The following is a 16,206-nucleotide window of genomic DNA, read 5'->3' on the forward strand; positions in this document are numbered from 1 at the left end:
CTTGGAAGGAAAGTTATGACCAATCTAGAAGCATATTCAAAAGCAGAGACATTACTTTATCAACAAAGGTATGTCCAGTCAATGCTATGGTTTTTTCCAGTAGTCATGTATGGATGTGAGAGTTGGACTATAAAGAAAACCGAGTGCCGAAGAATTGATGCTTTTGAACTGTGGTATTGGAGAAGACTCTTGAGAGTCCCTTGGACTGCAAGGAGATCCAAACAGTACATCCTAAAGGAAATCAGCCCTGAATATTCATTGGAAGGATGAAGCTGATTCATCATCATTCATTGATGATGAAGCTGAAACTCCAATACTTTTCGTCACCTGATGCGAAGAACTGACTCATTGGAAAAGACCCTGATGCTGGGAAAGATTGAAGACAGGAGGAGAAGGGGACAACAGAGGATGAGATGGTTGGATGGCATCACCGACTCAATGGACATGAGTTTGAATCAACTCCAGGAATTGGTGATGGACAAGGAGACCTGGTGTGCTGCATGCAGTCCATGGGGTCGCAAAAAGTTGGACACGACTGAGTGACTGAACTGAACTGATAAGCCTCTCATCCTTCTCCATCAGAGGGCAGACAGAATGAAAACCACAGTCACAGAAAACTAACCAATCTGATCACATTTGACCACAGCCTTGTCTAAACTCAATGAAACTATGAGCCATGCCCTGTAGGGCCACCCAAGACGGATGGGTCATGCTGGAGATTCCTGACAAAACATGGTCCACTGGAGAAGGGAATGGTAATCCACTTCAGTATTCTTACCTTGAGAACCCCATTAACAGTATGAAAAGGCAAAAAGATAGGACACTGAAAGATGAACTCCCCAGGTTGGTAGGTACCCAATATGCTTCTGGAGATCAGTGGAGAAATAACTCCAGAAAGAATAAAAAGATGGAGCCAAAGCAAAAACAGCACCCAGTTGTGGATGTGACTCATGATGGAAGTTAAGTCTGATGCTGTAAAGAGCAATATTGCATGGGAACCTGGAATGTTAGGTTCATGAATCAAGGCAAATTGGAAGTGGTCAAACAGGAGATGGCAAGAATGAACATTGACATTTTAGGAATCAGCGAACTAAAATGGACTGGAATGGGTAAACTTAACTCAGATGACCACCGTATCTACTACTATGGGCAAGAATCGCTTATAAGAAATGGAGTAGCCATCATAGTCAACAAAAGAGTCCAAAATGCAGTACTTGGATACAATCTCAAAAATGACAGAACCATCTGTTTCCAAGGCAAACCATTCAATATCACAGTAATCCAAGTCTATGCCCCAACCAGTAATGCTGAAGAAGCTGAAGTTGATTGGTTCTATGATGACCTACAAGACCTTTTAGAACTAACACCCAAAAAAGATGTCCTTTTCACTATAGGGGACTGGAATGCAAAGTAGGAAGTCAAGAAACACCTTGAGTAACAGGCAAATTTGGCCTTGGAGTACAGAATGAAGCATGGCAAAGGCTAATGGGGTTTTGCCAAGAGAATGCACTGGTCATAGCAAACACCCTCTTCCAACAAAACAAGAGAAGACTCTACACATGGACATCACCAGATGGTCAATAATGAAATCAGATTGATTATATTCTTTGTAGCCAAAGATGGAGAAGCTGCATACAGTCAGCAAAAACAAGACTGGGAGCTGACTGTGGCTCAGACCATGAACTCCTTATTGCCAAATTCAGAGTTAAATTGAAGAAAGTAGGGAAAACCACTAGACCTTTCAGGTATGACCTAAATCAAATCCCTTACGATTATACAGTGTAAGTGACAAATTCAAGGGGTTAGATCTGATAGACAACTGCCTGAAGAACTATGGATGGAGGTTTGTGACATTATACAGGAGGCAGGGATCAAGACCATCCCTAAGAAAAAGAAATACAAAAAGGCAAAATGGTTGTCTGAGGAGCCCTTACAAATAGCTGTGAAAAGAAGAGAAGTGAAAGGCAAAGGGAAAAGGAAAGATATACCCATTTGAATGCAGAGTTCCAAAGAATAGCAAGGAGAGATAAGAAAGCCTTCCTCAGTGATCAATGCAAAGAAATAGAGGAAAACAAAGAATGGGAAAGACTAGAGATTTCTTCAAGAAAATTAGAGATACCAAGGGAACATTTCATGCAAAGATGGGCACAATAAAGGACTGAAATGGTATGGACCTAATAGAAGCAGAAAATACTAAGAAGAGGTAACAAGAATACACAGAACTATACAAAAAAGATCTTCATGATCCAGATAATCACAATGGTGTGATCCCTCACCTAGAGCTAGACATCCTGGAATGTGAAGTCAAATGGACCTCAGGAAGCATCATTGTGAACAAAGCTAGTGGAGGTGTTGGAATTCCAGTTGAGCTATTTCAAATCCTAAAAGATGATGCTGTTAAAGTGCTACACTCAATATGCCAGCAAATTTGGAAAACTCAACAGTGGCCAGAAGACTGGAAAAGGTCAGTTTTCATTCCAATCCCAAAGAAAGGCAATGCCAAAGAATGCTCAAACTACCACACAGTTGCACTCATATCACATGCTAGCAAAGTAATGTTCAAAATTCTCTAAGCCAGGCTTCAACAGTACGAGAACCATGAACTTCCAGATGTTTAAGCTAGATTTAGAAAAGGCAGAGGAACCAGAGATCAAATTGCCAACAATGCTGGATCATCGAAAAAGCAACAGTTCCAAAAAAAATCTACTTCTGCTTTATTGACTATGTTAAAGCCTTTGACTGTGCGGATCACAACAAACCGGAAAATTCTGAGAGAGATGGGAATACCAGACCACCTGACCTGTCTCCTGAGAAATACGTATGCAGGTCAAGAAACAGAATTGGACATGGAGCAACAGACTGGTTCCAAATCCAGAAAGGAGTATGTCGAGGCTGTATATTGTCACTCTGCTTATTAAACTTATATGCAGAGTACCTCATGAGAAATGCTGGGCTGGATGAAACACCAGCTGGAATCAAGATTTCTGGGAGAAATATCAGTAACCTCAGATATGCAGATGACACCACCCTTATGGCAGAAAGTGAAGAAGAACTAAAGAGCCTCTTGATGAAAGTGAAAGAGGAGAGTGAAATAGTTGGCTTAAAACTCAACACTCAGAAAACTAAGATCATGGCATCTGGTCCCATCACTTCATGGCAAATAGATGGGGAAACAGTGGAAACAATGACAGACTTTATCTCTTGGGCTCCAAAATCAGTGCATATGGTGACTGCAGCCATGAAAGTAAAAGACGCTTCCTCCTTGTAAGGAAAGTTATGACCAACCTAGACAGCATATTAAAAAGCAGAGACATTACTTTGCCAACAATGTCCATCTAGTCAAAGCTTTGTTGTTTCCAGTAGTCATGTATGGATGTGAGAGTTGGACTATAAAGAACGCTGAGAGCCAAAGAATTGATGCTTTTGAACTCTGGTGTTGGAGAAGACTCTTTAGTGTCCCTTGGACTGCAAGGACATCCAACCAGTCCATCCTAAAGGAAATCAGTCCTGAATGTTCATTGGAAGGGCTTATGCTGAAGCTGAAACTCCAATACTTTGGCCACCTGATTGAAGAACTGACTCATTGGAAAAGACCCTGATGCTGGGATTGATTGAAGGTGGGAGTAGAAGGGGACAACAGAGAATGAGATGGCTGGATGACATCACCGACTTGATGGACATGAGTTTGAATAAGCTCCGGGAGTTGGTGATGGACAGGGAAGCCTGGTGTGCTGTAGTCCATGGGATTGCAAAGAGTCAGACAGGATTGAGTGACTGAACTGAAGTTGGTGGTTTGAGTACCATACAAGATGGAGTATATATATTTCACCTTATTCCTGCTGCTAAATATAACTAAAAACCATGGATGAGTTATACAAAGCTATCTAAAGCTTAGTCACCTGCGTAGTCACTTTGGAACTTGAGGAATGACCTGGAAGTTTCCTGGGTGTTTTCTTATGCCACTTTCCTTTGTTTTTACTTTCCTTTGACTTGGGTGCAAGGAACATCTAAAACCTGAAAACATAAGTGGGTGCAGATGAAGAATATTAAAAGCCTGCTCTCATAAACCAAAGGGTGGGAAAAGGGTGATATGTATGAAAATATTAATTTGATTATACTTGCCCCACTCCAAGTGAACACACATTCCCCAGTCACTGGATGTGGGTAAGACTATAGGAGGAGCCCTGTGGACCTTCCTTGCCCTGTATTGAGTGGCCAGCTGCAAAGAGGCAGCACCTCAGCCATCCTAACTATAGAGACTGAGGGAACATTACAGAGAGAAAGAAGCTAGAGAAAGGGTTCCTTTAAATGTGTTAATGAAGTCCTGGGCACACCCTCAGCCAGACCACACAAGAAAGTGACCACAATCAACATGGCAAAATGAACTATGAGTGGACTGCTGCCCAGGTTTCAACTGGCTTCAGGTAGCATACAAGTTGAGGCAGACCAGAATACCATTGCAAAGGCCTTGAAAATTGACACTGAGCCACAAAAGTGGGGCTGAACCCCACTGAACCTGAACAGTTGGCCTTATACAATAGAAGATTTAATTAGGAACAAGATTCACATAATACTCAAAATATGTAGGATCCAATGCAAAGTTACTCATAACATAAACTTGAGTAAGAGATATACGGAAGACCCAAGCAGGAAGTCTGGAATTAGAAAATACAAAAAACTTACCGAATGGGTTCAACTGCAGCATGCAGATGACAGAGGAAATCATCAGCGGACGTAGAGATCATTAAGAATTATCTAATTTGAACGATTCAGATCAGATCAGTTGCTCAGGCGTGTCCGACTCTTTGCGACCCCATGAATCGCAGCACGCCAGGCCTCCCTGTCCAGCACCAACTCCCGGAGTTCACTCAGACTCACGTCCATCGAGTCAGTGATGCCATCCAGCCATCTCATCCTCTGTCGTCCCCTTCTCCTCCTGCCCCCAATCCCTCCCAGCAGCAGTCTTTTCCAATGAGTCAACTCTTTGCATGAGGTGGCCAAAGTACTGGAGTTTCAGCTTTAGCATCATTCCTTCCAAAGAAATCCCAGGGCTGATCTCCTTTGAATGGACTGGTTGGATCTCTTTGCAGTCCAAGGGACTCTCAAGAGTCTTCTCCAACACCACAGTTCAAAAGCATCAATTCTTCGGCACTCAGCCTTTTTCACAGTCCAACTCTCACATCCATACATGACTACTGGAAAAACTATAGCCTTGACTAGATAGACCTTTGTTGGCAAAGTAATATCTCTGCTTTTGAATATGCTATCTAGGTTGGTCATAACTTTCCTTCCAAGGAGTAAGTGTCTTTTAATTTCATGGCTGCAATCACCATCTGCAGTGATTTTGGAGCCCCCAAAAATAAAGTCTGACACTGTTTCCACTGTTTCCCATCTATTTCCCATGAAGTGATGGGACCGGATGCCATGATCTTCATTTTCTGAATGTTGAGCTTTTAGCCAACTTTTTCATTCTCCACTTTCACTTTCATCAAGAGGCTCTTGAGTTCCTCTTCACTTTCTGCCATAAGGGTGGTGTCATCTGCATATCTGAGGTTATTGATATTTCTCCCGGCATTCTTTACGTTTGTCTTGTTTGAGGTTCATTCACCTTCTTGAATTTAGATTTTATCTTCTGTCAGATCTGGAAACTTTCCAGCCGTTATTTCTTCAAGTGTGATTTCAGTCCTGAACTTTTTTTCTCTCCTTCGGAACTTTAATGACATGAATGTTGGTTTTGTTACTGTCCCACAAGTCTCTGCGATTCTGTTTGTTTTTATTCAGTTTATAGTTTCTAATCGTTCAAACTACAGAACATGTAAAACATGCCCAGAATGAGCAAGAGAGGGTGCCCAAGAGGAAGCCACGGTACCTAACTTTGGAAGTAACATCCCTTCTGTTCATTACCTTACATGAACAAGAAGAAAGCATTCCAGCCCACACTCACAGAGGGGAGATTACAAAGGGCATGAAGCCTAGGAGGTAGAGATCACTGGGGACCATCCTAGAGGCTGCCCACCACACTACCAACCAATTTATCAATAGCTTTATCAATTAATTTGGATATTTAGGAATTTAGTTTAAAAACAGTAGAAGTTGTAGTTCAAAAATATTAAAAACTCAAAAACCTTAGGCTCTTAAACTGTACTTCACACTCATGTTGCACGTATATCACAAGTTGGCTGGGGACCCCACTTTGATACAAAACGTTTATCTGGATGCTACTTGTCTCCATGGAAGGGGGAAAAAGCTCTGAAGGGCAATGAAATGATCTGCCTAGAAGTGACACATAGCACTTATGTCACAACTAAATGGTCACATAGTCCTAGCCAACCACAAGGAGGCTGGGATATACAATCCTAACATATGCAGTTGAGCCAGAAACAGCTGGTGGAAAGTATAGCTGGTAGTCACCACAGTCATTCTGGTCACTGAATTTTCAACCCTCTCTTGCCTCCAAAAGATACAACATGCCCTCTATCCAGAATGGTTATAATGAAATGAAAGAACAAAATAAAGTGTTAGGATGTGGAGCAATCTGAACTCTCAATAATACAAAATGATACAAACTGCTTTAGAAACAGTTCTTCATTTTCCCTAATAATTATTAATGAAATTGATGGGTTATATGTTAAACACATATTTAATTTTGTACGAGATGTCAAACTTTTTGAAAGATTCACAAAGTTTCACAGCAGCATGCCTTATAAAAGCAAAATCCTGAAACAACCCAAACGTTCATCAGTAGATTAATACAGATTGCAGGATACTCATATAATGGATTACTTAGCAGTATCTTCAAATTCTGGCCGTGTCCATTCTGTTTTGTCTGTTGCATTTTCCTTTCACAGTCTGGTTTATTTCCAAGAATTCAAATTTCAAATTATTTTTGTACAGCAGCTTGTTCCTATTCTACCAAAACAATGTGATTTTATACTCGAGGATATACTTGTAAAACCCTTATTCTTTCATTTTTTTCAATACATCATTTGGTCAGCCTACTTAGTCCCTCGAGCTATCTCTTGATTTCTTATGTCCAGTGACTGGTGTTTAATCTTCTTCTGTGTAGTGTCTGATTAATCCCAGTTACTAAATATCAGTTCTTTCAGAGATTTAAAACTCTTCTCACTGTGAACTGGTAGGCCATCAAGTTCAATTTCCTCAAATCAAACAGGTAGACATTCATGAGCTCTATCTTCAGAGTGTCCTAAAGAAGAATAGGGAAAGGTTTTGTCCCTGGTACATAAAGAGAAATACACAGTGGGCAAGTCAGAGCAGATCCCCAGCCGGCTCTTGTAAGCAGAATCTATACTGAATCCAAAGCTTTAAGCTTTACATAGGCAGGGCCCCCTTGTGTTAGCTAAACACTCACAACAGGGTTAGAGAGAGCTAATGGTGTTTTCGATTGCCAGCTCCCAAAAGACCACCTAGAACACTGAAACATACTAACATGCACATATTTGATGACTGAACACTATTTAGAAGTTCTAAAACTAGGGGCTCTGCCTACTCTAATTAGAAAAAAGAAAATTCCGAAACTCTTGCCCTTATGAAAGTGGCTGAGTGCTTAGCAGTCACTAGATAGCATACTCAAAAGCAGAGACATTACCTTGCCAACAAAGGTTCGTCTAGTCAAGGCTATGGTTTCTCCTGTGGTCATGTATGGATGTGAGAGTTGGACTGTGAAGAAGGCTGAGTGCCGAAGAGTTGATGCTTTTGAACTGTGGTGTTGGAGAAGACTCTTGAGAGTCCCTTGGACTGCAAGGAGATCCAACCAGTCCATTCTGAAGGAGATCAGCCCTGGGATTTCTTTGGAAGGAATGATGCTGAAGCTGAAACTCCAGTACTTTGGCCACCTCATGCGAAGAGTTGACTCATTGGAAAAGACTCTGATGCTGGGAGGGATTGGGGGCAAGAGGAGAAGGGGACGACAGAGGATGAGATGGCTGGATGGCATCGCTGACTCGATGGACATGAGTCTCAGTGAACCCCGGGAGTTGGTGATGGACAGCGAGGCCTGGCGTGCTTTGCGATTTGCAAAGAGTCAGACACAACTGAGTGACTGATCTGATCTGATAACTTACTAAATGTAACAGAATCCAGTAAAAAATCTCATCTTTCAAACTTATGCCTAAGAGACAATAAAATATTATGTTCCACCTTCCTGATGGACAACTACAACACTTATGAAGAAGTCTTGCTGCCTACCCAGCCACACTTTTAAGTCTAAATCTGGTCACTCTTGAATTCTAACTACCAATTTAGGAGAAAATAGGTTAAACTGTACCACATGGTTACAACTGGCAAAATCTATTCTGTTTGAAAGGCTTTTGACATTTCAAAATGCAAATTATAAAAGGCAAAGAAAAAAAAAGATTCAGTAGATATACACAAATTAAAGATACTAAGATAGCAAGTAGTAACAATTTAAAGTCTATTTGGGTCCTGAGTCAAACAAACTTAAATATCCATTTATGATATTTGAGACAAGAGAAATTTGAACAAATATTTACTAGATTTGAGGATATAATTACCATTAAATTTTTTAAACTTCTTATGCTTTATGTTAAAAAAACTTGAAGTCTTCAAAAAAAGCTTGAGCAACATAAAATTGTTTAGCTTTGAGACATTCTTGACACTTCTGAACACGTTAAACTGTAATCAGCTTTTTTTATTCACAGTCTATCATTTTATAGCAAAGTTAAATAAACAGATACCATAAATGTGGGAATCTTTTGTTTTCCTAATAAAAGTAGTAGAACCAGTTCAAGTAGTTGAAACTGGAAGGTATTCCCCACTCTTCATGCATCAATATGGCCAACACCAGATGATGCAATTTAATGATTCATTCTCAACCTAATTTATTCAAAATAAAAACGACTCCAATGTTTAAAACTAGCCCTCGCTGACAGTAGCTCCAATCACTATGTTTGAGCTTAACTGAATGCAGGAAAAGTTCTGAAACCAGTCTGGCTTATATTCAAGCGTAAGCCTATGTAGCCCAAAGTAGATTGCCAGGTTGAGACTCAGATGGCCTGTGCATAGCACAGCTCTGTCACTCCCCTGTCCAGTGAACTTTGGCCAGTTTCTTAACCTTTCTGTGCCTTTGATATTCATCCATAAGAAGGGCTTAAGAAGTTCTGCCTATTAGGACTGTCAGTAGGGTTAAGTGAGTACACATGAAAATGAACAAATGCAAAGCAAATATTCAATAAATACTGGCTGCATTTCTGACTCTGTATTCAAGGGCAGGAAAACTGACTCAATAATATTAAAACTTTTGTGAAAATTTAGTTTCAGAAACTAGAACTGTTTTAGAATATTCTCATGTCTGTGAAACAAGTATCACTGATTATGCTAAAATTGAACATAAGACTGAGTTGTTATAGATAAAATAGTCACTAGGTTCTTAATTTGAAAATTTCCCCCCATTTAGTTAAAAAAAAAAAAAAAATCAAATTCAGGGTGAAATCTGTCCTTTAGTACTTAAGATTTCATACTAGTTCTCAATACCAAAAATCAAGAGTAAAAAATTGTGCATAATGTCTGTTTCAGTAAAAACACACACTGAAATACTCTGGAAGTGACTGATTCTTAAAGATACCTACAAATATAAGACATACAAATGTAAAAAAGTGAAGCAAGATGAGCTATTTTTTTTCTGATCATAAAATATTTATTAAGGTATACTTTAGGGAATATAGTGAATATAAAATTTAGGATCACAATATGAAGCAATTTCAATCCTCTCAAAAAGTCAGCCCAGTCCTCAATGCTCTGCAGATGTAAAACCACTGGTGAGACTCACTAAAAGCAGTTTGACTAGTACAGAAGAGGCTTTTCATGAAATTTACAACTAGATCATCTGAATACCTCTTTTAAGTGCAAAACCACACCACATTACACTAATGCAGCAACGATGCATTCATATTGTTCTCATTAGTAGTCAACTTGCATAAAACACCAGAAAAAAGCACAATGGAGCTCACAAAATGGGCTAAAAAATGAACCTGTTCTTGCAAAACACACACTGAAATGGAAGAAGACACTAAAAATGTATTATGCACACTACAGAAGCTGCGTTCATTCCAACAATCTCAAGTGTCACTTCCTTTTCTAAAATCAAATTACATGAACCAGGCACAACTAATATTTGGGAGGCAGTGTGTAGCTAAAATTTCATTTAACTAATTTCTCAATGATTTAAAAAATCCCCATAAATCTGTCCTGAGGTAGTTGCAAAATAAATCATAACTTGGATATCAACTAGAGCTGAGGCTTTGACTTCTTACTCATTAAAACTAGTTGTTAACTGACAAGAACTACCTTTTGATATTTAAAAGACAGTTGAGAAATGGGCCTCTTACTACACACACAAGATGATGGCTATGTAGGAAAGAGGATTAGCTGCTTCAGAACGTGAGATATGGTCCACCATTGCTTCCACCCCTCCCAACCACCCCCAACCATTTTAGATTCCTTATTGTCCAAAAAGCCATGGGGAGCAACACAGTAGTAGACAAATCATCGTCCTTTGCTGTAGCCAGGGAAGAAAAGGTCAAGTAGAGTCTGCAGAACCGCATTGGGAATCATGATGTAATTCTGGCCAAGATCATGCCGGCAAGCAGGACAGGAGAACACTTGAGCCTTAAAGGAGCGCTGCAAACAATCCTAAGGCAAAACCAAAAGCAAAATGAAAAGTAAACACACCTGATTTCATCTGAGGGTATAAAGCACATAGAAAATACTCAACAATTTAGGCTTTTGAATAGAACTAGAAACTTACTGTTTGGCAACAAGAGAAACATAAAAGATGAACAACTGTCAAGGCCTGAACCTGCAGTATGAAAATGAACTTACAGACAAGGCTTCAGTTTCACCTCTAACACACACTGTGAGACTTCAGGCAAATGACAATTTTTATATAAATTTCCTCATTCAGTGAATTGAGTGTTAGAATTCTGCATGGTTCCCACTAGCCTCACCCAGGTTGGATTTTAATCCTTATCTTTCCTGATGGGGCACTAAAGAAAAAAAAAAACACAACTCAGGAATTCCCTCCTTAAAACTAAATTATCTATTTTATATAATGTGTTTTCCAAAAAGATACTATTTAACTGACTCAAGGTCAGATAAAAACACTTATGTGGAAAGTCTGTTTCCATTTTACAAAAGAAACTAAACCTCAGAAGTTAGGTCAGGACATATAACCACCAAGCAGTAGAACAAGATTCCAACCTTGGTTTGACTGAAATTCAAATTCCTTTTATACCACACTGATAAGGCAATACACAACTCCTCTGTGTATGCTGCCAGACAGAATTTGTTCTAGATTCTGTTAAGTACACAGAATTATTTCAGTTTGCACTATAATATGAGACATACATAAGTTGTAATAGAAAACACCAGCAACACCTAACTTTCTTTTCCATTTCAATTCATCTTCAATAATTTCAAACGTGATAGAATGTGGCGACTATATAGATTTGAACTGCTGTAGAATTAAAATATGCATTCACCACCAAGATGAAATTAAATGCTTCCTATCCAGCAAGGTTCCTTATCTATTCTGCTTCATGAAAAAAAACTGCTTTTTCATGAGCTAAAAACAGGTTTGGAGGTTAGTGTGCCTCCTTGCCTAATAAGGGAAAATGAGAAAAGAATTCTACTTACTTTACAGACATTGTGGAGGCAATCTGTTGTCACAGGCTGGTAAACTAGCTCCTGGCAGCATACACACATAAAAGATTGTTCCAATTTTTTCAGAAAATTCTAAAATGGTACCCAAGCAAAAGAAAAAAAGGTTAGCATTTCATAATATATTAACAGAATTCTAAATAATTGGGGGGAAAAGTGTCAATCACGTTTAGTATATATGCTTTCTATCAAGAAAAAAAATCAAGTAGTGGTTGTAACTACAAGCAAATGTGTAATAGGAAACTGCAGAAATCTCATCCATAAGATAAACATATTAGTTTTTAAATCTTAGGATTCAGTCGCAAAGTTTGCAAAGTCAAGATATGACTTTAAAAAGAAAACATACTTCAGAGATTACTATTTTTCACTTGAAAAAAATCATGAACAACTTGTCTTAAGGTCATTACATACAGATTTTCAAAAAGCTCCATGTTATTCTAAATATATCTATATATATTCTAATATATCTATTCACCCTTTTCTCTTATAAAACTTCAATACTTATTTTTTATGCTGAAAAAGATGAAACCACTTGGCAATAATACTGTAGTATTAAAAAAAACCCCAAAGAATCAATGTATTTATATTCCTAGGATAATTTTCTGTGATATTTTGCCCCAATCCAAAAATCCCCTGTTTTCCTATTGCTAACATTTACTCAAACTGGGATTAAATTAGAAGGTCAAGCTTTCTAAAGCAAACATGATCAAATGAGTACTCTTTAATCTTCAAAAGCCATTATTGTGTTCTATTTTATCCAAGCTGTTTAACCTAGAAGGAAAAGTAGTTTTTTGAATAGTCACCAGGATAATCCTCCACTCAGTTATTTTTGGGTAGTGGGGGAGTGTATTTTATATTTGTTCTTTCTGTTAATAGAAAAAGTAGAATCTACAAGAATTTCAGGTAAAAAAACCCCAAACAAACAAGGATCACATTTCATATCTTGATACTAACTTATTTATAAACCTGGATTATAAAGGTCAAATGAATTATCAATAAAGTATTATCCAACACACTAGAAGAATATCGGAGAAGGCAATGGCACCCCACTCCAGTACCCTTGCCTGGAAAATCCCATGGATGGAGGAGCGTGGTAGGCTGCAGTCCATGGGGTCGCTAAGAGTCGGACACGACTGAGCGACTTCACTTTCCCTTTTCACTTTCACGCATTGGAGAAGGAAATGGCAACCCACTCCAGTGCTCTTGCCTGGAGAATCCCAGGGACGGGGGAGCCTGGTGGGCTGCCGTCTATGGGGTCGTACAGAGTCAGACACGACTGAAGTGACTTAGCAGTAGCAGAAGAATATACCGGTTCCGGGGAGATGTGGAGAAAACTTTAATACTAAGTCCGTCTCTCTGTCAAACAACTTTATTTCCCCAGTACCTTCGCAGTGCAATATAAGCATATGTAGCATCAACATTTTGAGTTTCTACAATGTGCTAGGTACTCATCTACAGAGAGGAACAAAAAGGCCAAGTCTCTGTTCTCAGAGAACTTTATATTCCTTTAGGAGAGCAAATTTTTAAAAATTCAATTTCAGATATTCATAACTAAGGAAACAAAGCAAATTAAAGCAACAGAGTAAGGAGGGTCTATTTTAGAAAATATAGCTAGAAGTGTAGTACTTCCCTAGTACTTTGGGGAGTGTAGTACTTTGTAGAGACTTACAGGATATGAAGGAATGAGCTACATGAAGATACAGAGAGGAGAATGCCAGTCAGAGAGACAGCATAAAGGTCCAGGAATAGGAACAGCTTCAGTGTGTTTAAATAGCACAAATGTCACTGTGGCAGAAGCAGTTTGAGGGGGAAGAGTGGCAAGAGGGGAATGCAGAGGTTGGTAGGGATGCCAGATCAGCTAAGGCCTTGGGAAGGTGTTTGGATATAAACATACATATGTAATATATGTACTTATTTAAAAGTCACAGCTGGCTAAAATCTGATTTGTTGTTCTTGGTTTATCTGAAGAAAATGGGCATGAAGCCTATGCAGGGGAACCACTAGCAGCAAGGTTCCAGTCACCTGACCTAGGTATGTAAGATCCTGCCACTAGAGGGCAGGGTTTTATTGTTTGTTTGAGAACTGTCAAGTGGTGACTTTCACATAAAAGTTACACTGAAAGAAGAGATTGAAAAGTATACTTGATTTGCACATATCTATCAAGTCTTGCAGGATTTGATGACTTTGATTTTTTTAATTGATAAACAGGATATATTAAAAGCCTCATATTGAAGTCTAATACATATGTTCCACCCAGACAACAAATGTGCAAAAGAGAACTTTCATGTGCACCAGATGTCATTATCCTTCACCTGGATCTGCTACTCTGTCTTCTGCCCATTCACAGCTGGGACTCACCTGAGTTACCACTAACCCAGCTGTATCCTCTCCAACCAGAAAATTAGACCATAATCAACAACTGCTTGTTGTTTCTTGCTCTAAGTGAAAATGACTCTTACATACCAAAGTCAAGACACTCTATGCCTGAGACTCTAGGCTAAAAAGCAAGTTAACACTTTTCACAGAGTTAACTCACTTTTCTCTGTTCTCCAAACATGTAAGTCTCATTCTACCCAAGGACAACCCGAAATATTATATTTATAGACGAAACAAACAAAGAAAAAAACTCTCCAATATCAGTCCAAAGGGTATTTCATAAATCTCCTTCACTCCAAACCGTGAACTTCCAGATATTCAAGCTGGTTTTAGAAAAGGCAGAGGAACCAGAGATCAAATTGCCAACATCCGCTGGATCATCAAAAAAGCAAGAGAGTTCCGGAAAAACATCTATTTCTGCTTTATCGACTATGCCAAAGCCTTTGACTGTGTGGATCACAAAAAACTATGGAAAATTCTGAAAGAGATGGGAATACCAGACCACCTGACTTGCCTCTTGAGAAACCTATATGCAGGTCAGGAAGCAACAGTTAGAACTGGACATGGAACCGACTGGTTCCAAATAGGAAAAAGAGTACATCAAGGCTGTATATTGTCATCCTGCTTATTTAACTTATATGTAGAGTACATCATGAGAATCGCTGGGCTGGAAGAAGCACAAGCTGGAATTAAGACTGCCGAGAGAAATATCAATAACCTCAGATATGCAGATGACACCACCCTTATGGCAGAAAGTGAAGAAGAACTAAAGAGTCTCTTGATGAAAGTGAAAGAAGAGAGTGAAAAAGTTGGCTTAAAGCTCAACATTCAGAAAACGAAGATCATGGCATCCAGTCCCATCACTTCATGGCAAAAAGATGGGAAAACAGTGGAAACAGTGTCAGACTTTATTTTTTGGGGCTCCAAAATCACTGCAGATGGCGACTGCAGCCATGAAATTAAAAGACGCTTACTCCTTGGAAGGAAAGTTATGATCAACCTAGAAGCATATTCAAAAGCAGAGACATTACTTTATCAACAAAGTTACATCTAGTCAAGGCCATGGTTTTTCCTGTGGTCATGTATGGATGTGAGAGTTGGACTGTGAAGAAAGCTGAGCACTGAAGAATTGATGCTTTTGATCTGTGGTGTTGGAGAAGACTCTTGAGAGTCCCTTGGACTTCAAGGAGACCCAACCAGTCCATCCTAAAGGAGACCAGTCCTGGGTGTTCATTGGAAGGACTGATGTTGAAGCTGAAACTCCAATACTTTGGCCATCTGATGCAAAGAGCTGACTCATTTGAAAAGACCCTGATGCTGGGAAAGACTGAGGGCAGGAGGAGAAGGGGACAACAGAGGATGAGATGGTTGATGGCATCACCGACTCAATGGACATGAGTTTGGGTAGGCTCTGGGGGTTGGTGATGGACAAGGAGGCCTGGCATGCTGTTATTCATGGGGTCGCAAAAAGTCAGACATGACTGAGCGACTGAACTGAACTGATTCATTCCTTAGTCTAAAAAGCGTATCAGGGAGATTTTTCCATAATGATGACTAAAAGCAACACAAAAACTATGAGAGTTTCCTCTAAATCCACATAAAAGGTGCATATAAGATATGCATTAATCCCATTTCAAACACACAGAAGTTCTGGCCAATGCCCTCAGAAAATGAAGAAAACATGGGAAGGAAAAAACTACTAAAAGGTGATCAAATGGAATTTCAAGAGAGGTTACTAGAGGTTACTAGAGGTTACTACAGCTGCACATCACATACTTTGAAGGAAAGAAAACAGAAGAGTAATGCACTATACCTGACAAAGGTCTAATATCTAAGAAAACTGAAGAGTCAAATTTATAAGTAAACTGAGAGACAAAAACAGTGAGCCAAGAATGAATAGACAATTTACATTTGGAACCTTTACCTTTTTGGATTTGATAATAAAAATTCATTGCAAAGACAGCTTAACACAAAACCCAGACATCAGTTAAACTTGAAATTCCTTTTCACTTTAAAATGTTATGATTATCAAAGAAAACAAACAAACAAAAAAACACAGGAAATACTTAAATGCTGGTTTTTATTTTACTTCTAGGCTTAACATGAGCACTGAAAATTGTGCTGAACTGCTTAAGA

The 16,206-nt window shown here is 39.1% G+C and overlaps 1 protein-coding gene across 1 annotated transcript in view; it reads right to left on the bottom strand.

Moving 5' to 3' along the window:
* Positions 1 to 9,650: 9,650 nt before the first annotated feature.
* Positions 9,651 to 16,206, bottom strand: part of UHRF2 (ubiquitin like with PHD and ring finger domains 2) — a 73,052-nt gene continuing 66,496 nt past the window's right edge. Inside the window, exons 15-16 of the mRNA XM_006076449.4 lie at positions 11,671 to 11,769; positions 9,651 to 10,668 (exon numbers count right to left, since the gene is read on the bottom strand). Of these exons, the coding sequence (XP_006076511.1) occupies positions 10,522 to 10,668; positions 11,671 to 11,769 (246 nt within the window). The 3' untranslated portion in view covers positions 9,651 to 10,521. The remainder of the gene's footprint in view (positions 10,669 to 11,670; positions 11,770 to 16,206) is intronic.

This window comes from Bubalus bubalis, chromosome 3 (genome assembly GCF_019923935.1).
Source record: "Bubalus bubalis isolate 160015118507 breed Murrah chromosome 3, NDDB_SH_1, whole genome shotgun sequence".
In the NCBI taxonomy this organism is placed as follows: domain Eukaryota; kingdom Metazoa; phylum Chordata; class Mammalia; order Artiodactyla; family Bovidae; genus Bubalus; species Bubalus bubalis.